Raw genomic sequence first — 27,951 nt, 5'->3', positions numbered from 1 at the left:
GGACACTGCATAGATACACGTCTGGATTAAGGCACAGACATAACAGGCAAATACCCAGAGCCCTGCTCTTGGTGTCACATGACAACTTAAGTATCTGAGCTTTCCTTCTTAAAAAAAGTGTGTTTCTAGTCCTCATGATTGTGAGGAGCACCTGACATGGGTGATCTCTGCTTGAAGCTGCAAACATTTGAAACAAGTGTTCTGCAGGGTGTGAACTACCTCTATTCTTTCAATGGGTTAACTCTGCTACCAGCTTCTCGAGAGCCCCACCACCACCACCATGCCAGCTGGGGACAGTGGGTGGGTGGATCCTCATTGCCACCACCCCATCATGGCTTTCCTGCAGTTGTGTTAGCAGGGCGCCCTTCAAACAGAGTCCTCTGCTGAATTAGGTACAGGCTGAGTCTTCTCTTCCTCAGGAATGACCACAGCCCACCTCCAGATAGAGAGTGAGCAATGTCTTGACAGAGCAGCAGGCCCAGTCTTCCTAAGGAGGTGTGGTGATGCTCAGAAGAGAGTCTGTGTGGGTGCCTCCTGCCAGTGCCATAACAAGTAAAGTTGAGGCCATGGGCACAGGAGTAGGGCCACAGCCAGGGGCACTGCCAGGTACAGCCTCTATTTGGGGTGAGCCTATGCCCTGGATTGCCTTAATTTGACTCTTCCTAATAATGGGACTCTTCCTCATTGCAGTCACCATGTTTTTCTGAAGTGTTGTGTGATAGGTAAATATGTTATTTTATTTTTAAAGTCACAAGGAAGCATGTAAACCCGGAGTGACTTCAGAGAAAAGCTTATTGTTCTGCATTGTGAGAAACCGGGGGCTGGGTGACTGGGGGTAAGGGGGTGGGAGTGAGTTAAGGCCAATGCTATGGAATTCCTTCCTATGCTCATTTCATTATTTTATTTTGTAATGCCATGTGTTCTCCAGAAGTCAAATCACAGAGATTACATTTTTATATTAGCCCTGCTTTCTGCCTGTTGACGTTAACCCAGTTAAAGCTTTGATGAAATATGTTTACCTTCATCCATTCCATTGAGAATTTCATTTAAGTCTTCATGTTTGCTGTCATACTGGTGTTCCTTCCATGTTTCACCATTTTCACTGCGAAGGACAATCAGTTCTCTTTCTTTTCCTCGCATTGATCCAAAATGTGGGATTTCCACTATAACAGGGCTAGACAAAAAAGGAATCCATATTACTTTTTATCACATATGTTTTCCCCATTGATCTTGATTTTCCTGTACATATTAAATCCTTACTAAAATTATGTTCATTTGACAATAATAAGTATCGTTATGGTAAAAATGATTTTAAAACTGCCAAAGCTGCAGAATCCTTTGCTACAAAACTGTAAAGTATTATTAATATATAGCTTATGAATCATATCACATACCATTATGAACATAAGCAAGGTTTTCAAAACAGTTGTTTATATGACAGAAACTAAGGTAAAAATGATTTTCTGTATTTATTTATCCTGTCATATAGGTGGCATAACTTGGTTCTCAGATATGCACACACAACTCCATGGACTTTAGTGGGAGTTGGGTGGGCATATTTGACCGAGTGTTTAAAGGGACACAGTCAGGCTCAAACACAATTCTGCTATCATAGTATACACATATACCTGCTGTTGACTAAGATTGAAGTTGTGTGTGTATATGGGCATTAAAACAAATAAATGACAAAACAACTTCATAGTCCTATAAGTACTAAAATCTGAAAATTTTAAAAATCCAATTTGTTTTTCACCAATTACTTAGTGCTCTTCATTCACTGAGACTAGAAACAACCCATCTAGGATTACTAGTCTGTTTCACTTTCTGGTTCTCATGTATTAGCCCAAAGTTGCAATGTTGTTGCTGCAAACACTACAGGAGATTGCTTAAATTCTTTCAAAATGGCTTTCTTTGGGTTAAATAAAATGAAAAATATATTGATATTAGCTACCATGAAACAACTTTTTAAACACTACACCTACATTACCTGACAGTGTGCCTTACACGTAGGACTTCAAGTGTGTAATTAAATGATTACTGTGAATAATCAACAGAAACTGCTATTCATTTCATGTGCCATTCCTTAACAAGATAGACATTTTACCTAAACATTTTATAGATAAGATAAGCATTTTAAAATATGTTAAAATAAACTGACTGCAGTCATACAATAGGTGAACCACTATGGATTATGCAGCTTTAAGACATTTAAATAGACAGTATCATTGTCTTCCTACAGAGATTGTAAAGAACCTCACCTTCTCATAATAACTCCATTAAAAGTAACATTAGAAGATGGGAAAAAATAATACTTGGCACTTAGATAACACTTTATATCTTCAAAGTGCTGTGCAAACTTTAACAAATCAATAAATAATCTAACGATGGGAATCATAGATACAGCTGATATGAATAAAAATATAAAATAGTTTTAAGTCCGTCTCTTTACATTAAATACCAAAGGAGTAGGAATTAGACAATAGCAATTTTAATAAAAATAGGAAAAAAGGCAGACTATTTAATAAGCTCTTAGATGCTTTTAAAAATACCCAGTCTGTTATTCTGATCTTACGCCTTTGATTGCTGATAGAAATGCAGAGGGTTTATCCCACCACCTACAGTAGATGAATGCCAAAAATTCAATTACATTGTTTCTTAAGGTATTTATTTTCCTAAGATACTGTATACACAGGCTTCTCAAGTTAAAAAGAACTAACCAACTTTTTAATACAATCTTTGCAGGTTAATATATCAGATACTGTCTCTGTAAATATTTAGGAACCACACAATTTTGTGCATGAAGTTTAACAAGAATACTCAGTGAGAAGGTATTAAACAGGTATTCTAAGCAATATATTCTAAGCAATATTTTAAAAACATAATACAATAAATTTCACAATAACATTCTAATGCAAACAATGAGGATATTTTCTAACTTTTTTTAGAATAAACATTGCAACTTGTTTGGCTATTGTACTTGTTTTCCCAAAATGTACCAAAATTCATATTTATTTTTTTCAACCTGATGCCTAACTTCAGTTTTAAAAGGTTATCATTTCTCCAGCCTTATTAAATGAAATCATTTATTCAATTATATTTTTTCTGTACATGCTCATATTTTACAAATAAGAACAACACATGTATCCACATTTGATAGAGTTATTCCTGAAATAGACTGACTCAAACCCTGTTAATACCTTCTCTACCACAAGGTTGAAATTAAAGGGCTGTCATTGTGTATTAAAATGTATTTGATGCAGTTGAAACAGTTCAAATTTAAAAAAATTACAAAAGCACAACAAGTTATGAAAGCAGAATGCTTGCAGTGAATTTCACATGCCTAAAGCACAAGATAGTTACAGTAGCAGAGCTATAATAAATCAAGCCACTATGATTTTCTTTCAGTGACATAAATCAACTGAAAGCTTTAGAAACTAGAAAAAAAATATGGGAATGACAAAAAATTGGAAACAAAAACAAAACAAAAGAAAGGAAAAAATTGTAGACATTCTGTAATTTTTCTATAAGCATCCTACCCAATAAATTTTGTTCCTTGAGGCCCAAGCTGCAGGATTCGGCTAACCATGCTCTCACCCTCATTTAGAGGGGGAGGATTGGTAGGAAGATGCAGTTTACTGAATAACATCCATGCAGCAGGAAGAGAAACAAGAAGGGGAAATTAGGAACAAACTGTCATTCCCGATAGAACCGGCAGTTTTCACCAGGGTGCCACTTATGGTAATGAACAAAATTGATAATTAAAAAAAAAAACCACATCATAGTGGATTGTTTCTCCTAATTTTAGCTTTGAAAAATGTCAGTTACTAGCATTTGCACTAAATGATGCTCTATATTAAGTTATCTGGAATCATACACAATGGTCCTTTCCCTACTGGATGTAGGTGTGCAGCTCCCATTAGTGTTGGAGGGGGCTATGCACACGCTGAATAGAGGATACTGCTCTACATTTGGAAAATGGTACATAATTATACTGAACCTTCTTATGAAAGTCAGATTATTCTACTCATTCTACTCTTCTGGTATTCTACTCATCACACAGAATGAAAGCTAAATTCTGTCCTTGGATATATATACATGACTCTGACTGACTTCAGAGAGAGTTAGGCATGAGTAGTTGAGTGCAGAATTTGGACTTTTCATAGCTTTATTTACTTTTTGCACAACCTGCAGTTTTTAAACAGGCAAAACTCCCTTTAAATCAGAGATTTTTTTCCTGGGTAAGAATGTTCGAATTGAGTCTGTATACAGTACAGAGGCCTACCTTAAATGTTCAAATTAAGTAGTTTCTACATTTAATTACTTACATCCACAAGATGAAGGAAATGAAAGATGCAATATGGAATGTTAACAGTGGGATTCATAGAACAACTCACCCTAAAAACTGTGCACCTGCAGGCCCCATTTCTACCAGTCTACTGGCTAGTCCTTCTCCTTCAACCATTGGTGGTGGGGTGGCCAGTTTATGCCTCTTTACCAAACGGCAGGTGATGCGGGTGGGTGCTGTACATTTGCGTGGTGGAATAATAATTCTCATTCCATGATGGCGACTACCCCTCATTGAGCCCCCACGTGCATCAACCATAAAACTAACCAGAAAACTGTAGAGAAAGGGAGAACATGTCATTAAAATGGTCAGAAATCAAACAAGGAAAACTTCATGTAAATCAGGAAGAGTCTAATAAAATAAAATTTTACGATGAAAGCATCAGCGAACATGATAGTTAAGAAACAAACACCCCATATCCCATAACTGTTAGCAGGATTCTTTAAATTTATAATTAAATTTAAACAATAATCAACAAAACTCACACATTTCTAATGGTCTAGTAGCACAATGATGGAAGAGTCAAGTACTACTGAATATTTCTAGTGTTAGAGAGAGTATGTATACAGCTACTTAAATTATTAGTGTATTATTAGTGCATTAAAATGGTTCTTTATTACTAAATGTTCTGCTACACTCTATAATTCAAAGTAGTGAGTCCCACATGCACAAGACAACCAGTCAGTACAGGCTAAGGACAACAGAAATCCATGTTTTTATATTTCGATCTCAGTCTTTCAAAAGCCTTTGGGTAAACCCATTTAAAAGCACACTTTCCTACTTTGCCATGTGAACACTGACACTGGGGGTGTGATGAACAAGGATATTAAATGGTTCTGGTGAATATATATGAATCAGAACATTAAGCATACAATGTTCTATACATTTATACCACTCTAAAATTAATTATTCCACCGCTCTTCATATTGACATGGATGTCTGTTGTAAACAGGTTAAGCTAGAGAGAATATTGTGTTTTGTCTCTCTAAACCCTTGTCTCTTCTGTATTTTTTTCCAGGTTTCTGTAGCTTTGTAAATAATTAAAAGGAAATCAGTTACGTATATCAGAAAATGCAATATAAAAAAAATTTTTTTTAAATAGGAGATATTAAAAGACAATTTATTTTAACATTAAACACAAACTCTAAATGTATTATTTATTTCATTTTATAAAATATTAAATTTATTAATCCTAAACCTCTAAATGCCCTTGACACAAATGGCAAAAACACAAGAAGTAGAAGCTAGTCCCAGAGAAGACAGCAGACCCTGACCTCCCTACTAAGCTCCATAAGCAGGTTTTTCAAAGTCATCTAAGCGATTTTGTTTTTATTATTGTTGTTCAGGACTCCAATTATTATTTTATTTATAAAGCACCCCATATCTGCATATTATAAATATAATAATTATTATTATTATTGGCTATCCATGTTCAATTAGAAATTAATAGAAATTGGGAGCCTAAATCCCTTCTGTGGCTCTGCAATACCATCCCACCTCTCCAAATATAATACAATGCAATTTCTTGATTACAACTCTATCTTTAAACAGAACTTGCAGTAGTGGATCTACATCTCTGGTGCATGGTTTATAAACTAACTTTCCATACAAATAACGTTTTGTTTTTTTCCTTGTGTGTGATATGCAAACCCTGAAGTAGCTGTTAATTTCATTTAATGATTCCAGCTTTCTCCATGTTGTTGCTAATGCTTCCTGCACTTAAGGATTAAACCTTAAAATAATTAACAGATGAATCCATTCAGTTTTGTATTTCTGGCAATTTAGCTTTCTTCTAGTGAGAACAAGAGCTATAAATTTATTCCATAGAAGGGCAAGAGCCTCTTGAAGCCATGGAGACGGTTGTTCACGGGGAAAGGTCACACAGAGCACTGGGAACTACAGATGATAGCTTCTGTATGATACTGATAATTTCCTTTTGATTACAGACAAAATATCAAAAGTAACAGCTAAACTGTACAGCCCAATCCTGAAAATACTCCATACTCAGAATTCTTAGTGATTTCAGTGAGAGAAGTCTGCACAAAATGGGTGAACGATCAGGCCCTTGTATTTCTTGTTTTATAGGACTTAAGTTGACAGGCAAGGAAGAAACAAATATGTGGAGTAGAAAAACAAAACCGTCATGTGTTATAGGTAAATCAATCACCTTGTTTTCTTCATGCTGAAGAAAAACGGATTACATAGGATGGGAAGGTGATGAACTTTCCATAGGTCCATACTACCATTTTACTTATTGTTTCATGAGGTTTGAGGACTTTAATACAGAAGCAAAGTGTGGAATATTGATTCACTATATTTTATATGCTCGTCACATAAGTAGATATAGACTCAAACCTCCATATCAGATCAGAACCCTGTAACTATGTGGGACTTGAAGTCTGGATCAGAAATTTGCAAGTGGGCTTATCCCTACATACTGTAAAAGCAGTCAACGTTTGTTTGCATGGAATGGGAGATAAATATATCTGAGAGGGAAAAGTCTTCATAAAATAGCTGATCAAACATTTTCTATACATTTTAAATCTGCATGTCAATAAAAGTACTTCAGAAGTTTAAAATATCTGATATGTAATTTTCAATAATCCTTAATATTGAATATTTAAATTCATTTCCCATTTTTATAATGTTTTGGGTGAAAAAACTCTTTATATCAAAATCTGCATACTTAAATGCACTAAAGTATGTTCCAATGGATCCACCTATTAATCAGTTCCTATTTGTGATTCCAGTATATAATTATAACAAACATGTTTTATCTTTAGATCCTATATTTTCTCTCTACAATATTTCTTATCTATTTTTTCTTTACCTACTGTTTTTGACAGTATCAACTAACTAATGAAAAATTACAATGAAATTAGACTTTTGGGTCAGTGAGTTAACTATTCATCTATTGGCTTTAAATTTACTTGACTTTGTGAAGTTGAAGTCAATAGCAGAATACTATGTATGCTAACATCAGGCTCTAACCAACATGCTCTGAAGGTGCTAGAAGCTTGCTTTTGGTCATAGAACACTTATATTTTCCACTGTGATTTATCATAAATATCCCATGTCCTGCCCTACATGTTTATGTTGCTCTTGCTTCTTAAGATTGCTCTATCTGGTATAGGGTTGGCAACCTTTCAGAAGTGGTGTGCCGAGTCTTTAGCTTTGGCTACACTTACACTTCAAAGCGCTGCCTAAGTGTAGTCAAAGCGCCAGCGCTGGGAGAGAGCTCTCCCAGTGCTGTCCGTACTCCACCTCCTTGTGGGGAATAACGTACAGCGCTGGGAGTCGCGCTCCCAGCGCTGGGGCTTTGACCACACTGGCGCTTTGCAGCGCCGCAATTTGCAGCGCTGGAGAGGGTGTGTTTTCACACCCTGCTGCAGCACTGCAAATTTGTAAGTGTAGCCAAGCCCTTCATTTATTCACTCTAATTTAAGGTTTTGCGTGCTAGTAATACATTTTAACGTTTTTAGAAGGTCTCTTTCTATAAATTTATAATATATAACTAAACGATTGTTGTATGTAAAATAAATAAGGTTTTAAAAATGTTTAAGAAGCTTCATTTAAAATTAAATTAAAATGCACAGCCCCCCAGACCGGTGGCCAGGACCTGGGCAGTGTGAGTGCCACTGAAAATCAGCTCGCGTGCCAACTTTGGCACGCATGCCATAGGTTGCCTACCCCTGATCTGGTAGATGGCCAACACTACTGATATCAGTAGGATTTCACAGAGCACACTCAAGGAAATGTCCATGGCATGATCTTCAAATCTAATGGGCAGGAAGCCAGCTGCTGACAAGCTGCAAAAAGATTTCAGGGAGTATTGCCATTAAAATTTACAAAACAAAGTAAAATATTAAGCAAGGGCACACAGACCTTTGTCACAGAGAGGGAAATATTAAGTGGACTCTTTTACGGTTTTGCTTTGTTTGCCTTTTTAGTTTTCCCCAATTTTTGCCACCTAAAAATATGGGGCTAATTCAGATTAAATATGTGTACACAGGAAAAAGAGGCAGCCAAGTGGAACACAACCGTTGTTGCTGTTCACCCATAACCTGAGAGACGTACACTTTGTGAATATTCCGCTGAGGGAGCTGCTAAAGGACATACTGCAACAGGGCTGGAGTTTCAAGGGTATTTGCCTGTGAGTTTTGGCAAGGGTGGTCCCTGGCCTGGTTGCTTCATATCTCATACAGGTTATTCCTGCCCTAGTATGTTGCCCCACAGATAGGATAACTGTCCATCATGTATGCAGATACTTGCGTATTTTAGCCCAATTCTTAATTAATATAACAAAAGATATTCATGTAATCAAACAATCACATATAAAAGGAAAGATTAAGGCAATGTTATTCACCTGGTTAATATGCTACACTTGACAGTGCATTAGTGGCAAACCCAAGCAGGATCAGAAAGAACACAAGCTACAAGCCGTTACCAAAATACTAAGCCTAAACAGTCCAATCTTTACACATTGCCAGCTATATGAAAAATGGATTTATTGCCAATAACATTTTACTCATTTAATTTTTAAAGTGGTGATTTTCTCTTTTAAAAACATAATTCTCATGAATAATATTTTCAAATAATACTTCATGCACTGTTTCTATCAAAAGGATTAGTAGCTGATGTTTACCTAATTTAAGGCCTGTCTAATAAAGTCAGCTAAAGTATGATCTCTGAAATACAAAGCTAAAAGCTAAAGAGTGAACATTTCTACTTTAAAATAAACAAAAGACAGAGGATATAAGAGGATGCACTACAAACATCTACGCACACTTCAACTGTGGACAGAGAGTTGACATAAATAAAACTAAATGAGGATTCACAGAAAGGACATAGTTATCACCTTGAATCATACTGGGGAAGTGGAGAGGAATAGCTGCAAAATAATTTAGAAAGCAAATGGGAAAAATTAATATAAGATAATTAGAAGCAAGCAACAGAAAATGTCAATAATTAGCCAAAGAAAAGTAACCATCAGAAAAATAATGAAAGCGATGCATTTGAGGGCCAACTTTAAAAATGATTTGGCTTCCATTTTATATATACTGTATCACGTTTTCTAATGCACAATACACTGTACACTGAAAAAAATCTTTCCTAAATGTAGCATTAATTTAAGAGTTATGTCTCCTCTCAGGATTGGCCTATAACTTCCATTAGCATTTCTGGGAGTTGCATGAGTGGTTGGAGAACTGAAAAGACTCCACAAGCTTTTGTGCCTATCATAGATCAACACAGAATTCAATGTGACATGGGTTCTTTGAATTTGTGTCATACCCACAAGCATGCTTCACTGTGTATCTTGGAAAATCAACCATTGTGCTTGCATACAGCAGTTTATTTTCCAAACTACAGTATATGAAGATATATATACAGCTAAGCATTTGAAAAAAATGTAACTCCCATAAGCCATTCATTAAATTTCTCTTCAAATTGAATTTTTGAAAGTTTATAGATATGGGAATGCACTGTGCTTAATCTAACGTATAGTATATTTACAGCCTAGGATCCAAGTCTTCTGTGTTTCTTATTAAAATAATGTTGGTGTACTAATTCTTTCACTGAGCCAAGGAAACCAAGGTTTCAAAAGATGCAACATGCAGACATGGGGAGAAGTGGGTATACAGGGTTACACCTGAAAAATTTAAGTCATAAGAACCTATGTTGTTTATTCCAGCAAATTTGTTCTTTACCCATCTGTAAGTTGCAGGTTTCTTAGCAGATTTCTGAGCAGTGTAATGCTTATTAAGGGAAAGATGCAGAGCACACACTGGTAGAAAGACTTACCTAAACTCAAAGAACAACATGAAAAAAATACCTTGGCTTAAAATGAGAAAAGCCAGAAGATTTTAAATTAATGCCATAATTCCTTCCTTTGCGAATGTTCGGTGATTTGGGGCTAGATCTTCCATTCCTTGCACACCAAAATCCCCCACCCCCTTTTTTTTTTGGTGAACTAAGAACATGGGACAAATTTTAGATCATTTCTTCTGAACATGTGTACATGGGGAAAAGGGATAGCCAAGCGGGAGATGATTGTGCCTTGCTCTCCCTAATCTGGGAGCACAAAGTTGGCAAGTGCTCTGCAGATAGAGTTGTAGAGGGACACTCTAAGATATGGCTGGGAATTTTAGGTATGCAAGGAATGCAGGATAAAGCCCATGCAAAATTGTCTATGATTGTTAGGGTCTGTGCAGGAGGGCAATTTCAGCTAAAATAACAATACTAATGGGTAAATTTTTAGTCTTAGAGCTGAATCTCCTTGAAGCTCTGATTTCAATGTTAAGCACATGCTTAGGTACTTTGCTGGATCGGGACCTAAAATTCTACCTGTTAGTCCTCATCTTTTATATTTGTACTCTGCTTAGGTACATTCTTAAGTGCTTGGCTGAACTGGGACCTTACCCTTAACTCTGAATCTCTTGGAGCTTGTTGGTTTAAAATGCACCCTTTACATTATAAGTGAAGCTAGTCATAAAATGTATGTGTGTGAGGAGGGAGGGGGCAGAAATCAGTGAAAAGGAATACAGAATTTTGTTTCCTGTTCTTGTTGAAAATTTTACTACAAATATTGATATTAGGTAAGCTCATGTGTTACACAGAATTCCCTTTGGTTATTTATACTTGTTAACTGGAAAATTGTACAATATGCATTTCAAACATCACCCATATCTCAATTACTTGTGGTACCACTGAGAAACACTGCAATAATAGTGATGCTTTATTGGTAGTGAATTGTGTAATTAACGTCAAAAGAAAATTTTTGTTGGGGTGGGAAAAGGGAAGGTTTGGTGCAAATAAAAGAAGATTAAATTATGAGCTCTCATTTTTTATGGAAAAGTGAACAGCAAGTGAAGCATTGTATCTCTAATTTCATATTTAGAACAATTTAATACAACATAACTAAAATCATCCTAAGACATTTAAAAGCAAAGCATAAGCAACAGAAAAGGCAAAACAAGCTTATTACAGGAAGTTCCCTGTGGGATTTCAGCTTTTCCTTGCGCCTAGGAAATTAAGCATGAAGGAAAAATTTCACGATGAGATGCAAGACTTGAACTCACAACTCCTAATAACACTATTGAGAGGCCTTTGATTAAGTCCCTGCCTGTCTCAGAAATCCATGCTCACATCTCAGATGAAACCTTGTGGAAGGCTGAAATTCAAGTTCTTTCTTTCTATGTAATTCTTGATTTTCTTTAGACCTGACCCTGTTCTCATTGAAGTCAACAAGAGTTTTGCCATTGGCTTTTTTAACTGGTGTAGGACTGGAACCATTACCAGCAATTTCAGTAGATTTTAATGTCCACATAACAGTACATTTTCACACTTAATGACAAAGGAAATCTGTTAAATGACCTACCCAGAATGGATGGGACTTGAGACAAGGTTAACATTGTCCAAGGTGTCTGCAGCCCAGCTATAATGTCTGAGAGAATCAGAATCAAATTCCCTTGGAAATGTCAGGTGCTTCAAAAAGATAAACAAACAGATATTTAAAATCAACATGAAAAAGTCAAACATTTCTGCCCAGGACATCTCAACTCTGTCATTTTACAGTTAGAATTACTTCCTCTGCACACACTCCTACTGACATTTCTCTGCTCTAGCAGCTGCAAATTACTGACCTAGGAAACATAGAATTCTCAAAGCAGGTTAAATGAATCCTACAGCACGTTAAATTTCCTCTTTTTCTGCTTTTGCTGCATCCCTTACAGTTCTCTCTCCCACACTTTTGTCCAATTTGTATTTACATGCAAGGTCAAGAAAAAGCTATGGAGAATTGTTTGCTTGTGCAGAAAATTCCTGGGCAATCCACCTAGGGTTAAGTCTTGTAACCAGGGCCAACCCTAGGGGGGTGCAGGCCCCAGAACATAGGAGCTGAGTTTCTAAGGCCCAGCCCCCACCCCCACTCCATCCCTTCCCCAGGTCCCACCCCAGCCTGCCTCTTCCCACCCCCACCCCTTCCCCACCCAGTTCTGCCCCCTCCCCTGGGTTCCTCGCTCCCCCAGCGCCTCCTGAAGCCATGAAATATCTGAGCCGCAGCAGACAGTAGGAGCTGGGGAGTGGGAGGTGCTGATCGGTGGGGCCACTGGTGGGCAAGAGGCACTGGGGGAGGAGGTGGTTCTGGGAGGGGGGCTCCTCCTCTCCCCCACTGCCAGCCTGCTTCTCGCTTCCCCATTCACCTCCTCAGCCCACTCGCCCATCTGCCTCTTCACAATGCTATCGAAGCATGGGCCCCCCAAAGCACGGGGCTCGGAGCGGTCACCCTGATTTGCTTTACCCAAGGGACGGCTCTGCTTCTAATCCATACTTGCGCAAAGCTCCTGTTGACTTAATTGGATGTTTAGCTTGTGTTGGAACTGCAGAATCAGGCCGTCAGTGTGCCAACCTATGGCGGGATGTGGTATTTGCTTTCTGTATCACTTGAGTTATTCTGGGAATTTTTCATGGAAGGCTGTTCCCCCTACTCACACACTTCAACACTGTTTAACTCTGCACAGTATTGGCCCCCTACTGTCATAATTAAGGCTATGTTTTCGTCACGAGTATTTGTAATAAAAAATCATGGATAGGTCATGGGCACTAAACAAAAATTCATGGCCCCTGACCTGTCCATGACTTTTACTACACCTCTACCCCGATATAACGTGACCCGATATAATATGAATTCAGATATAATGCGGTAAAGCAGTGCTCCGGTGGAGCAAAGCAAGTTCGATATAATGCGGTTTCACCTATAACGCAGTAAGATTTTTTGGCTCCTGAGGACAGCGTTATATCGGGGTAGAGGTGTTAATACCTCTGACTAAAACTTGGGGGTCGTGCTTGCGGGGAACGGCCTGGGGAGCACCGTGGGTGCTCGGGGAGATGGCTGGGGGGCCCACAGGTGTTTGAGGAGGGCACGGCCCGGGGGGGCGCAGGTGCTCAGGGTGTGTGTGGGTGCTTGGGGGAGGAGGGGGCACGCTGCAAGTGCTGGGGGGGCATGGCCCGGTGGGTGCCGCAGGTGCTCGGAGGGGTGCGCAATCTGGGAGCACTGCGGGGGAGCGTTGGCAGGGCTGGGGCAAGCTCCCTACCAGGCTCCTGAGCTCCACGTGCTGCCTCCATTCTGCCCCAAGCCCCGGTTCTGCAGCCCCATTGCCTGGGAACTACGGCCAATGGGAGCTGCAGGGGCGGTGCCTGTGGGCAGAGGAAGCACATGGCGCTAGGAGCTGAAGGAGGGGAGTTCCTGTCACTCTTCCAGGGAGTCCCGCACCCCAACCTCCAGCCCTGAGCCCCCCCACACCTAAACTCCTGCTGCTGGGGGGTGGGGTGAGACTGCCCCAGCAGCAGCCAGTACAACTGGCCCAGGGGCTGCCCAAGCTGCTCAGGTGGCTCCCGGGACAGTTGCACCAGCTGCTGCAGAAGTCATGGAAACCCTAGTTATAATTGAATTTCAAATATTGATAAATCAATCGCACTAGAATAACACTGACAGACTTTCAGCTGGGCCCCTAAAGTGTTACTGCATCACAGAGTGAAATTGTCCTTTTTGCAGGAATTAAATAGAACTCAAAAGAACTTTCTCTTCAGGGCAGTAACTCATTTCAGTTTTCACCATCCCATATAGAGGCATTTTGGGGACAATGCCATGTTGTGGTTCCATAGATTCTTTCGGATTGTGTTGGTGAAGTGCATCATGGCTGAACTTTTTTTTTTAAACCAGTTATACTGTTTAAATCATCAAATACTGCATGGGCATATTTTCTGAGAGGAATGCAAGTGATGTGAATGCCACTAAAACATGCAGGAAGCACTGTCAGACATCACTCCAAGAAAACAATCTCAGTCAATGTGCTTGTCACTCAGTACCAAAAGCCTGTCTAATGGTTGGGTAGATCACTCTGCTCAAAATTTTAGTGCTTCTGATAAATAAGATATTTTTGGTTGTACCCAAAACATGAATAAAGATAGCAAGTACTCTCTGACCTTTTATCTGATCTTTTATCTTACATTTTTTAGACCTGAATCTCATGAACTGCTTTGAACACAAATTACTCAGATCTAAGCTGAGATGGTAAACATTTCTGTATTGGGAATAATGTATTGGTTCCATCTTTATATACTGGCATTAAAGGTAATTTAAAAACAAATCCTTTTAAATGGGAATTTCAGTTCTAGTCATAAATCCAACAAATTCCAGCACAGACATATGAAAGTCCTCCACTGAGAAGGTTTCATAAGATAAACAGCCAGTAAGTGTCTGTTTTAGGCTAGAACCTGCATCCCTCATTTTACTCATTTTCAGTGTTTTTTTCTTTAAATGTTTCTTGAATTTTGGCTTTGTTTTCAAGAAAATCAATATCCTCACAGCATGTTTAAAAATCTTCAGGGTACAACTTTGCTCCGTCATCGGTACAACTGTACATCAGACATAGTTTTTTTTATTTTCTCTTCTTTTGGTTAGCTCTTTTATTAGGGTTTGTTTCTTCTGTAAAACACTTACTTCAGACAATCAGGTGCAATGATTCCAGTAAGCAGACAACAATAATTATGGGCATGTAGCATGCTAAAGTATGTCAAATGTTGAATACCTACAATATGCTAGCCAGGCCATTGTACAAGAATGATAAATTAACTTTTAACACAGGCAGTTTCTCTAATCCTTTTCAACATGGCATTAGTAATTCTTCCATATTCCACGGAGAGGATAAATTTTCATCAGGATGCCTTGACTTTCAAGTTCATGTGGAAATGCCAATCCCATCAATTTCTATTACCCTGGATTTATGTGACTTTAAAAAAAAATCACATGATGATTTATCATATGGTTGTACAGGTATAAAAGCTAAATTAAGGTAAATCCCAAAAGGTTCATGGTCTGGTTTGAGGTTCAGTTACAAAATTTAGCTAACCCCAATCTGACAGATTATTATTTCAAAATTATGCAAACTGCCAACATTTGTGTATTTAATGTAATGTGTGGGAGGCAACAGGAACAAGGATTTTTTCCACTGTTTGGGGGGAAATAGTGTGAAATTACTGCCCCAACCCAGTGGGGAAAAAAATTACTGACCAACTTCCCCATGTGAAACATAGCAGGACAAAATTAGGGAGAAAGCCAAGATTTGATGACAAGTGCATCAAAAAAGGGGCAGTTAGCAATTTTCCCATTGTTAGCTTAAATACTTGCAGGCACTCAGGGGACCAGTGTCATGGAGCTCTATCCTCCATTACAGCATATATCTTGGAAGATAGGTCCGGCATAAAAAAATTGCCATAGTAAACTAGTAGATGAGAAAATGCCACAATTCCATCATACTTGTGAAGAAGGGAGCTACACTCACTGCCACTTCTTTTCCCATTACGCTATGCCCTAAGTAAAATCTGCCCCCAAAATAGCACATTGCCAGGGATGGAGATGCAAGCCTGCCCAGCAAAGCTGCTGTAAGACTGCTTGCAAATATATTTAGTGTTTCCTAGTGCTTTGTCCAGTAATCAGCATACTCTCCAAATAACAAACTCCAGGGAAAGGCTCTCTATTGTTTGGTCCATTATTTTCTGAAAAACTGCAGACACCTACAGTAGATAATCGGTTTCACTCAAAACAGATCTCTTGGAAGTATTAACAGCCACCAATATTTTAGATCCTGCGGCCAGGTCTTCCTGCAGATAACTTTGAGAGAGGATCAGATTGGTATGCTGTCCCCTCTGTTAGTTGGACATACAGGTCTTAGGCAGCACGCATCTGTTGATCAAACTCTGGTGGGTCATCAAAAATTTGAAATGTCCACAAAGGCAAATAGAACCCTCTGCACCATGGACACAAAATAGTGAACAATACAGATGATGTTACTTCATCTGCAGTGTCTGCAATTCACCCAGCTGGTACTGGACTTGCACATCCTTCCCAAACTTACAATAATAATTACACTCTGTAGCCTTTCCTGATCATAACAAAAGTCCTAAGAGCAATTAAATTTAAATTAAAATAACATTCCATATTTGATTTTCAGGAAGACCCCAGCCTGGCCTCTGTCTTAGAGGGCACAAAATTCTACTTGCAGTGAATTGTATTCGCTATTACAAAATTGAAATCATAAAAATGAAGGTTAGACATGAAAAAGAGCCTTTAGAGCAGTGGTCACCAACTGGTTGATCGCGATCGACTGGTCAATCTTAGATGATCTCCCAGTCGATCATGACCTCCAGTGGCGCAGCGGGACTGCCACTAAGGCAGACTCCCTGCCAGTCCCATCCCCACACCGCTCCCGCAAGCAGCCAGCTCCTGCTTCAAAACTCCCTCGCAGAGCCCGCACCCCCCCTGAACCCCAACACGCTGCCCCAGCCTCCTCCTGCACCCAAACTCCCTCCCAGAGCTTGCACCCCTCACCTCTCCTGCACCCCAACCCTCTGCCCCAGGATCAGCCCAGAGCTCCCTCCCACACTGCAAACCCCTCGGCCCCAGCCCAGAGCCTGCACCCCCTCCCGAACCCCAACCCCCTACCCCAGCCCAGTGCAAGTGAGTGAGGGTAGGGGAGAGTGAGCGATGGGGTGGGGGGGCGGAGTGAGCAGGGTGAGGCTTTGGGGAAGATGCAGGGCCTCAGGGAAAGAGTGAGGTAGATCCTGGGTTGCCCTGAAATTCAAAAAGTGATCTTGGGTATAAAAAGGTTGGGGACCAATGCTTTACAGTATTGCTCAGTATCAGCATTAATGAGAGCTCCAGAACTAAGTCTTGTGTGAGATCCTCTAGAGCAGGGGTTCTCAAACTGGGGAGCGGGACTCCTCATGGGGTCGTGAGGTTATTACCTGGAGGGTTGCAAGCTGTCAGCCTCCACCCCAAACCCTGCTTTGCCTCCAGCATTTATAATGGTGTTAAATATATAAAAAAGTGTTTTTAATTTATTGGGGGGGAGGGGTCGCACTATGTTGCTATGTGAAATGGATCACCAATACAAAAGTTTGAGAACCACTAATCTAGAGAAAGTAGAGTCTGTGACAGCATATGCAGAATAGAGTTTGCCTCAAAAGTACAGTTACCCAATATTCTTCACAACAGATCTAAGACACAATTACTGATAAGTTATGCTTCATTTTCTAGTTCTCCTTCGTAATACACAGTAGGTTAATGGAGCACAACAACCTCCTTTAATACTTGTTTAACAATCAAAAGTGGGACTTAAGAGGTATGTGCTAGTCTTCTGAACAGGGGTCAATTTCACCCTAAGTGCATGAATAAAAATCTGCTGGATCAAACCTCAAGTATTATGAAGATAATTCACAATACAGCTATGCTATCCTTTTACCTCAAAACTGACATGAAACTTTTTATTCAACTTCTGAACAAATCTATAGCTTTTCTGTTAATTTACTAGAATAAATCAATCAGATTTTAAATTTTTAAAAAGTCTGTCTAGCAAATTCTGAGAACTCAAAACAAAGCAAACAGCATCTAGTTATAACCACTATTAACTTTTATAAGTTCTTTCCCACACTGTAAGCAGCTCTAGATTCAACTTTTGTTGAATTAATCATTATACAAACTTTTAAACTATGTTAAAAGTTAGTGAAAATAGCTTAATCATAACCACAAGGCCAAATTCTTCCCTTTGGATGCATGTGAGGGACATCAAGGGCATCCCACAAGTGCACAAATGGGCAGAACTTAGTCCATGGTTTGTATTACTGCATAAAAAGGCTGCAATAACACATGTGAACATAGGGATTAATCCTGCAAGCTGCTGAGTACTTTGGCCCTAATCCTACAAAACATTTAAGGGCATGCCTAACTACACAAGTAGTTTCATTGACTTCAGCGGGACTACTCACATGATCACCGTTAATTATGTGCTTACATGCTTTGCTGGGTCAGGACCAGAGTGCTCTGCTTCTTGCAAGATCAAGCCCACAATGGAGCAAATCCTTCAGTCCTTATTTCAACCCCTTTCTTCCCCCATTCAGGTTAATGGACATGGTAAGTGGTCTCAGTAAGCAATGTAAAAAGACTGAAGAACGTGGCCTTATATAGATAAAACATAAACACTAGCCAGGTGGTACAAAGCACATACCGGATCCTTTGATGGTACCAGCAATTCTTCAATCATCATGCTGTCTCGTGCATAGGAACTTCTGTTCAGAGTGTAGGACCTATCCGAACTGAAGGAGCGGAGGCTGCTGTATTTACAATTTACCATAGAACATGTAGATGACAATGGGATGAACAAAAAAAAATTAATACATGCAACTTCCAGGGAAATGCAAAAGATGATAAAATATACATAATCGCTGAAGTAGAATAAATGAGACACTAAAAAATCGAATATTAAACTTTTTACAATGTTATTTTCTTTTCTATCATACTCATAACCAATAGTCCCAGGAATGCTTGCTTATTGCTTTGGTGTTCGGACTGAGATTAAATCTATGCAAAAATATATTCAGATATTTATGCTAGCTCTGAAAAATGTCCAAAACCCTTTTAGGCCCTGATCCTGCAATTGAATCCATGCAGGTGGATCCTGACCTCACTGGGGTTCTGTGTCTGTGCAGGCTCTGCCCACATAGATCAAACTGCAGGATCAGGGTCTTAAACCGGTTCTGTTTTCAAAGTTTGTCTCAGCTTTTTGGGGCTGAGCTACTTTTAACTTTATTATGAAAACCCTATTTATTCATTTTTCCACTAATTAAAAACATAGTAATTTGTAAAAAAAAGGTTCCTTGTTCACAAGGAAAGAGTGAGGAAATACATTAGTTTTTGGTGTTATTTTGCCAATGTTATACACTTTGGAAATTAAGAATGACAAATCTGAATATGCTGTGACTAAAGAAAATAAATGTGGGCACATATTGCATTTAGCCCTGGAAGATACATATAGTATGTGTTAGAAAACATGCTACAAGTTCAGACATGCTTGCTAAGTGACTAAAAAAGAAATTCAAACAAAAAAAACAGCATCTAGAAAGATGAATATGATTTTAAACAAGTATCTTTTTTCAATTTAAAGCTCTACAATTTACTACATGCACCTTGTACTTGTTACTAGAACTTTTCTAAGTTCCTCAAAATATTCATTAAATTTCTCATTACACTGCACCCTGCTAATTTTAATGGAATCAGAATTGGAACCTTTATTATTATAAGCATACATTAATCAAACTTTTTAAATTATAAAGGCTGTAAAGAAATCGTGTCATATTTGTTATGTCACCATAAAAAATAATATTTTCTAATATTAAACACAAAAATGCATGCCACTTCACAATGCTGAGTAAAATGAAAATGAGCAATGGCAATAGCAGAGAAAAGTCATGAGGGTGTCATGCCTTCTTACCTGACTTTAGGACTATTTAAAGAAATTTATAGGGAAAAGAAACAGGAGAAATAGAAAGCGAGGAATCAGACAGGAAAAAGCAAAATGCTATGGCTGGATGACATATTTAATGTATTTTTTCTTAATGTTACACTCAGAATCAATAATAGGATAAAGTCACAGTGTGCTTTTTGCTAAATGTAATAAATTACATGAAAAGGCACTATATATTTGTCTCCTCTGAGCATAACATATACATATGCAGATGTAAGAATGAGTTACACAGAAACAAAGAATAATGGTGCTGTTAAAATCAGAAGTATGAAAGCCTTAGAATTATCTCAAGCGAAAAAAAAAGGAGGTAAAATTCCATTCTTAGATATAGATGATAGATCTCACCTTGGATATTCTGCTTTCCCACTCACCTGCATGGAAGTTACAGAAGTGGGGAGAGCAGAGTAACAGGTGACATTTATCATGGAGATCTTAGAGCAGAATTTTGTGCATTACCTGCATTCTCTTCACCCCCACTTCCCCACTTATGTACTTGAACATTTACCACATACTCAGACTACAGCATATTGATGGGCTTTGTTCATAATATAACTTATATTTTAAAATTAAGATGGTTAACTATGTTATTTAACCATATAAAACTATTAGATTTTCCTGTAAAAGTAATTTTGCTTATCTTCTAACTAACACACAGACTATTTTTAAGAGTCCTTTAAGATCTCTTCTAGATGTATGCTAATATAAACATTTATTACATTACCTGAGGATTATAAGCAAAACAAAAGAATACAGAGCATTACTAAATGAGCAAAGTCAAAGTGCATGCTTCAATATCTAATGCAGCCACAACAAACAAGAGTGAAAAATAAACATCAAGCTTTACCTTATGGGAGATGCCATTCACTGTTAGACAATGAAATAACTTTTTACAACAGATCATTAAACTATAGGAAAAAGTCCTCAGGGCTCTGGCTTGTGAGGTTTAATTATTAGCTTCAAAATAATTCAACTATCAGTAAACACCCTGCTAGTCCACAACTGTGGAAGTAATCTCTGCACATATAGCTTTGTTTGTTTCAAGCAAATTGTACAATTCAATAAGTTTTAGTAAAAATGTTCAACAATCCAAACATCTGTGCTAGAAACACAAGGGTTGAAATCAACAGTGTTCTGTAATATCTGTTTTGAAATATTGACCTATTTTCCTCAAAGAGAAATCTGTTTATTCCCTAGCAAATGAAATAGGGTAATGGATTTGGGTTAACAATAAAAGTGTAAACAATTAATTTGTTTTTGGAATATTTTTATATTGAATGTTTCTATTTTATTCTTAATTTGCACCTTTAAAGAAACAAATGTATTGATATAGCCAAAGGAATATCATTCATTTTTTCTGGTTTTAGTCTATGGTGTTTACATTCCTCTGATAAAGCAGGCACAGTAGGGAATATATAAACATGTGCTAATGACTGAAAGAAGCTTGTTTTTGCTAGATGGTCTGTATTAGTTTTTAGACAGATGTTCTATGTAGGTTACCAGCTGTTTGAAAAGAAGCACTTTTTATATTTCTAGAGCATGAGTGGATACCAGAAAAAATGAACAATTAATTTTCTGTATCATTGCCACAATTAAGCCAACATGAATTAACAATACAAAACCAAACAGCAATGAATGTATATTTTAAACATAAGTGATTATCAGATTGCTGAAACATGCAACCACCATTTTTTATTTAAAATTGATTTTGGTAACGTGAAAAAATGCACTGGATTTGAAACAGAGTGTACTTGTGATGAAGTATGAAAATTAAAAACATTAAATACAATACCTGGCAGAGCGGGCTCCTAGACTAAAGCCCATGTATCCTTCAGCAGGCAGAGAATCATCTCCCAACTCTTTTAGATCCTGCGGCCCAAGATATTTGTCTGTATCACCTGTCATTGCATCCTCACCTGCCAGTTTAAAAGCAAACTGAAATCAGAAGTTACATGTAACATAAATGTTCATGTGTTCAGCAATTCATAATATACTTGTTCGAAAGCAGTGGAAGGAATCAGTCACATCACATCTCCAGAGGCTTTTTTCCATAGTAGAATGTCAATTATCTACCATCTGCATAGGTTTGAAAAAAATTCTATACAAGTGGTTAGTATAAGGGGCCAAAGTTCTTGATTCTATACATCCACTGATTCAAGAGTTATACCGGGAAGGAAGTTAGCCAATTATTCTTGCAACCTAAACCTCTCTCTATGGGTTAAACACCACTTAACGTCTTTGCCCCTTCCTTACAAAAAAAGACATGAAGATGAATGTCTTTTCTATAGACAGGTCATTCTATAATATTTAATAGCAGTTTTTAGTCATTATCTGTTTGCGGACTCGCATTGAAGAGTGAAGCATGTTTGAACGGACACTGAATAGAAGGCCAGGCCCACCACTTCTTTTTATTTTCTCCCAAACATTTTCCAAACTTGAATTAGTATTAGATTTTTCTTAATGCTTTTTACATTAATATATGCTGAGGTTCCTAGCAGTATGATCATTTTATTAAGATAAAGTAAATCATTTGTCAAGAATCTTCATTACTGTATATGATGGGGGAGTGACATCATGACTAATACTAGCATAGATTAGAGCAAAACATATATCTAAATTATTCTTGAATTACTAAGAATCTGAAGTTAAAAATTCACCCCAATGACTGTGCTAATTTCAACAATGCTAGATATATATGAACTAACAGCTGTCTAGATATTAATTGTGAAGTAAAACTGATAAATTTGTAAAAAGCAAAAAGGAAAACTGAAAGTAATAAAAGCTGCTCTTTAAAAAGAACACAGACCCTTAGAAAGGGTTAACTAACTAACTTGCTTTCACTAAGTGCATCTGAACACCATTACATCATACTGAAAACTACATTCCAGCAGTGACAGAGCAGGTCTAAAATATGCCCCTTGTGGTTTTAGGATTTTCTTTCCTGTCCTCTCTATAATACAGAGTACAGAGCACTGTAACTAAATTTATTACATTTATAAATTCAAACTCTTTCCCTTTTCTTGTTGAACACTGTTCTTGTTGAACACGTTTTTGAGTACATAAAAGTTGCACAAAAGAGAAAAAAAGTTCACATGTTGCATTCACAAAGGTGACTGATTCATAAAACTCAGCTATATTTTTCCAATTTCTTCATTCAGTAGAGTTTAGACTTTCCATTCACTTAACTCAGGAAACCACAGACTGAGCTGTTTTTAAACTACCAATCAATTCTAAAAATACCCTTTCAGCTACTGTTTGAAAACGACAAAATAAACAGATCAACTTTCTACTGCAACGCAGCAACAGAGATTATTTTAAGTAACAATTTAAAGGCTAAAATGTTTGTAATATATTATAGAGCATAACATTCTGAAAAAAACATTAAATACTAAATTTAACTTTAAAAGTCTTACTGTTTTGGAAAGCCATTTTCACCAGTCTGGTCTATAAGATTTTTTTTCCTGATGTTTCCAAGAATTCCTATTAGTCCTATTAGTCTTTAAGCAGTGATTAGGAGTTAATCTCCAAACCAGCACAAGCAAACTAATCCCTGTGGGTCATATTCACTTTCCACACAACTGAGATCTTCTTAACACCTTGATCTCTTCGTACGTATTTTAAGAAATGTGCATCTTTGTCCTCCCAACTCAGATAAAAAAAATCTTTGCAAATATGAAACAAAGTGAAAAATAATGACAACTTATTTGAAGTTAAGATCCTTTTTAATCACTCTACAGACTTCCTTTTAAAGATTCTTCTGATTGGATTAAAACTTCTTTGGCAAGCCTCTTGAATGGCGACATAAATGCAAGCACTTGAGTTATTTGTATGTAAATAGGGGTCCTGCTAGGGTGTAGCTTTTCTGTAACTTGACACCAAGGGAAGGCTCAGAGGCTAAACATGTAACAGAGTACTGACGGGGGCTGCCTAAAATCAAGGAAAACGGAGCTAGGCACAGCACTCCGTTGGCCGGAGATTCCAGCTGAACTAGTATAAATGCGACATTACAGACACAGGGCTAAGAGACAAAGGTACATACACTAAAGTGTTGGTTGGACCAGGGAGTGCCACTGAGCTGACAGTGATTTTTCAGATCTCTGCTAAGCAGGCAACGGATACGACAGACGCTTCTTTATGGCTATTCTCAGGTGAAGGGGCGGAAGGGGTTGCCTTTGAGCTCTGTAGCGGACTCGAGGGCTTTGAGGAAAATCTGGCTCCAGCGCTAACCAGAACCTTCTTGCAGTGCAATCTTTCAGCCCCTGTCAGAGAACAACAAGACAAGTAGCCAGCGATGGCCGAGGTCCTGGCTAGCCTGTCTGCAACACAGAGACCTCTCGTCTCTGGTGGGTGGTGAGAAAGGAGGGGGAATGTCATTCCGCCACCACGAGAGAACCGCAGGAAACAGGAGATGGGTGGGTGGGTGGCTGGGAGTAGAATCTCTGGGTCAGCTGGAAAATTCTCCCCCTGTCTCTCTCCTCCACCCATTCCACAGTGTGTCTTGTGCTGCTTTGCTGCACCACTCGGGGTGCCTGTGCAGCGGTGTGAAAGGGAGCAACACGGTGATCTCCAAAGGCCTCTGTGTGGGCGCTTTAATCCCTTTCTCTGCGCTGCGAGCACACCCGGAGCAGAGCAGCAGAGGAGCACAGCGCAGCAGCCTGAGTGGGGGCGAGACAACAAGGGGGGGGGGCTCTCAGCCTCCCCCGCTGCAGCCGCAGTCTTGCTGGCAGCAGAATGGCGGAGAAGGAGACAGGCGCATTGCAGGCGAAAATCAAACATGAAGGGTTAGATCCCGAAGGCTCCACTCTTATCAAAATGCAAATCCTTGAAGTGCTAGTTACAGAGCCTCCAAAGGCCTTCATCAATTGTGGCTAATCCTCAGCGTATAACCACATAGCTACAAGCACTTCCCCAGACCCCAGCCACAGCTCAACTTTTCGGGTCTGGCAAAGCCAACCCGACTGCCAAGCAGTAAAAAGTCTCCCCTGGCCACGTGCTCATGTATAAGCTCACTTACTGAGAAGAGAGATGGCCCCAAGCAAAGGAGTTGGAATGTGGATCCCGATCGGTACTAAACTTTCCTACACTGATGGGGGGTTTGGAACCCATAGTTTGGTTCAACCCCACTATAGAGATAGGTAGGGATAGCCACAAAGTTTGGATCCAGATCTGAATTCTTCCCAAATTTAAAGGTGCTCAGATCCAGAGCCCCATTTCCATATCAGAAGGATTCAGCTGAGAATGATCAGAGAGAAAACTGAAATACAAACCGGGGAAAAAAATAGCTGACTGTGAAGAGAAGCAGAGCTGTAACAAGGAATTTTTTGCGCAGAGGCAAGGGCCGGCTCCAGGCTCTTTGGCGGCGGGTCCCTGAGTCCATCTCGGAGTGAAGAACCCACCGCCGAATTGCCGCTGCCACTTCATTCATTCTTCAGCCGCAATTTGGCAGTGGGTCTTTGTAGCGAGTCGGTGTGGCTCCCCTCCTGCCCAGCAGAGGGAGCTCCCTCCCAGACGCCCAAGTGGGCTGAGTCACCACTTCCTGTCCCTGCCCCCCAGAAGTCAAAGGGCGGGACAGGAAGTAGAAAAGGAGAACGCCAAAGCTCAGTCAGGAGCCAGCCAATGCCGCGAGCAGACGTGCCGGCGGGGGCTCCAGACTGGGAACCCTCTAGGACCTGAGGCGGCGATCAGGACTGGCCCCCATTGCCCCGCGCCCGGCACGACGAGGAACCCGCGGAACTTCCCCGGGATCGGAACCCGGAGCAGCCGCTAGGACTTCCTCGCGCCCGGTACGAGGAGGAGCCGCCGCTTCCGCCCTGCTGTTATCCGGAGGAACCACCGGAGCCAGCCTGGCCGGACTGCCAGCAGGAGTTGCCTGACTTGCCCCCAAGCCCTGGTCCTGCAGACCCCATGCCGGTGGACTGGCCCGAACCCATGGCGACCGAGGAGCAGGTACCGGTAGAGGGGGAAATGGAATATAGCCCGGGGATAGCCAACCCCTGTCAGGCTATAGGCACCGAGGTGCCCATGTCAGTGTGTTTTGGTCAGGACCCCACTGACCAGCGGCAGGGCTAGCCGCTAATAGGGCCCCGGGCTGGGACACAGTGGAGTGGGTGGGCCTGTGTCCCCCCTGCCACCCCACTCACGGGTGGCAGTCTCCCCCTCACTCCCACGCAGACCGAGACGCCTGCACTAATCTGAGTTGTTGTCATTGCTCAGCTCCTGACACCAGGACCTGAGCCCTGGGGACTATGGTGGTTGTCCCGCCCTGACCAGAGGGTCTGGGCTTACTGACTTTGTAGTTGCTCAGCTCCTGAGGCAAGGACCTGAGCCTTAAACAGAACTGCTGTTGCCCAGCCCCTGCTCCAGAGGGCCTGGGCCTATTTTGTATTGCTGTTGCCCAGCCCCCTGCCCCAGAGGGCCTGGGCTTATATTGAACTGCTGTTGCCCAGCCCCCTGCCCCAGAGGGCCTGGGCTTATATTGAACTGCTGTTGCCCAGCCCCCTGCCCCAGAGGGCCTGGGCTTATATTGAACTGCTGTTGCCCAGCCCCCTACTCCAGAGGGCCTGGGCTTATATTGAACTTCTGTTGCCCAGCCCCTGCCTCAGAGGGCCTGGGCTTAGTTGAACTAGTGTTACTGCTCAGCTCCTGCGACAAGGACCTGAACTATTGGTATTGCCCAGCTCCTGCTGTGAGGATCTGAGCGTAGAACTGCTATTGTGCTGCCCCGCCCTGATTGAGGGCCTGGGCTTACACTGATTGACTGTGTGCCTTGTGTTCTGCCCCTGCCTGAGGGTCTGAACCTGTGAACCTTCTTGAGACTGATTGCTGTTCAGCCCCCCCTGATCCGGAGGGCCTGAAGGTGGTGAGACTGATTGCTGTTCAGCCCCCCTGACCCAGAGGGCCTGACACATGAGATGGTGCTGACCCTGACTTCTTGCCGCCCACCAGTTAGAGGGGACAAGGAGCGAGTCGGTGTGGCTCCCCTCCCCACAGCCGGAGGGTGGAGCCCCGACCAACCGTTTACAGTCTTTCTCTCCGAGAGGAACTCTGGGACCCGCCACCGAATTGGCACTGAAGAATGAATGAAGTGGTGGCGGCAATTCGGCGGCAGGTCCTTCCCTCCGAGACGGACTCAGGGACCTGCCGTCAAATTGCTGCCGAAGAAGTGGCGGTGGCACAGCTGCTGCCGAAGGGCCACCAATTGCGGTAGAGCTGCGCCCCTCCACTTTGCGCACCCGAGGCAAGTGCCTCACTCACCTCACCCTTGTTATGGCACTGAGGAGAAGGCAGGAGGCGAGAGAGGCAGCTCTGGAAAATAAGGGGTCAGAGTTGGTTCAGGGGAGTGGCTGATTGCTGGGAGAGTGGAGAGAGCTGGCCAGCAGGAAAGTGGAAAAGGCCCTTATTTGGGGTGACCATATTTCCCTATGCTGAGTACGGGACACCGAGTAAAATGACTGATATTCAAGCGAGTTCAATGACAATCAATCAAAACTATGCAGTACAAACATTCATATTAAGTTGACTGAGCCCCTGTTAAAAAGAAATACTGCCTTGTTGTATTCTTTTTATTTACCTTTTTATCTTTAAAGCTTTAGGGATTACACGGGGAGGGATGACACATACCCCCCCTCCCCCCCCGACAGGGAGAGGCGACACACACACGTACACCTCTCTCACACAGCAGGGTTGACCAACTGACTGAACCCTCCTTGCCTGGTGTTCTTCACCCTCCATGACTGGCTGGGTCTCTGTGACAGACCTGCCTCTCCTGGTACCTGGTGCCACAACTTCTTGAAGCAAGATGTGGCGGGGGGGGGGGCACACGGGGTCACATTTCCCCCACCCGCCCACCCGAGATTTCTGTCAGGGTTCACCCTGGAATGTGGCCAGCAGCAGCCTTTCAGCACCGTGGGAGGGATGGGACGAGAGCTGCTGCAATTGCAGGAGGGGAGGGATGACCTGGTCCATGTCTTTGCAGATCTCATCTCTTCTCTTATCTCCTTTCCCTACCCCCACCCCACCCCGCCTGGAAGCAGCTTCTCCCTTCCTGCCCATACAGCACAGGCAGGAAGGGGTTAAGCCCTAAGGATTAATTGTGCACCAGGGCCCAGGGAACCTGACTGCAGGGGCTTTAGCGAATCCTGCCAAAGAGGTGGCTTGGCAGGGAGGGGTGCCTAGGGCATAGAGCAGCCCTGCGCTCCCTGCGGGCAGGACGCAGAGGGGGTGAGGGGAGGAGGGTGAAGAGGGTGCTAA

General features: G+C 40.9%; 1 protein-coding gene across 2 annotated transcripts in view; it reads right to left on the bottom strand.

Annotated features, from left to right (window-relative positions):
• The window catches only part of ANK3 (ankyrin 3), a 554,530-nt gene that overhangs the window by 64,833 nt on the left and 461,746 nt on the right, over nt 1-27,951 (bottom strand). The window contains exons 1-8 of one of the 2 annotated variants that reach the window (XM_039480796.1): nt 23,115-23,448; nt 21,494-21,617; nt 19,672-19,683; nt 18,409-18,514; nt 11,724-11,830; nt 9,204-9,236; nt 4,395-4,619; nt 1,020-1,174 (exon numbers count right to left, since the gene is read on the bottom strand). In XM_039480796.1, the coding sequence (XP_039336730.1) occupies nt 1,020-1,174; nt 4,395-4,619; nt 9,204-9,236; nt 11,724-11,830; nt 18,409-18,514; nt 19,672-19,683; nt 21,494-21,617; nt 23,115-23,130 (778 nt within the window). In that variant the 5' untranslated portion in view covers nt 23,131-23,448. Of the gene's footprint in view, nt 1-1,019; nt 1,175-4,394; nt 4,620-9,203; nt 9,237-11,723; nt 11,831-18,408; nt 18,515-19,671; nt 19,684-21,493; nt 21,618-23,114; nt 23,449-27,951 lie in introns of those variants that run through there. The other variant, XM_039480795.1, reaches the window with a different exon arrangement.

This window comes from Mauremys reevesii, linkage group 7, assembly GCF_016161935.1.
Source record: "Mauremys reevesii isolate NIE-2019 linkage group 7, ASM1616193v1, whole genome shotgun sequence".
Taxonomy (NCBI): Eukaryota; Metazoa; Chordata; order Testudines; family Geoemydidae; genus Mauremys; species Mauremys reevesii.
This window is presented reverse-complemented; position numbering and strand designations above follow the sequence as displayed.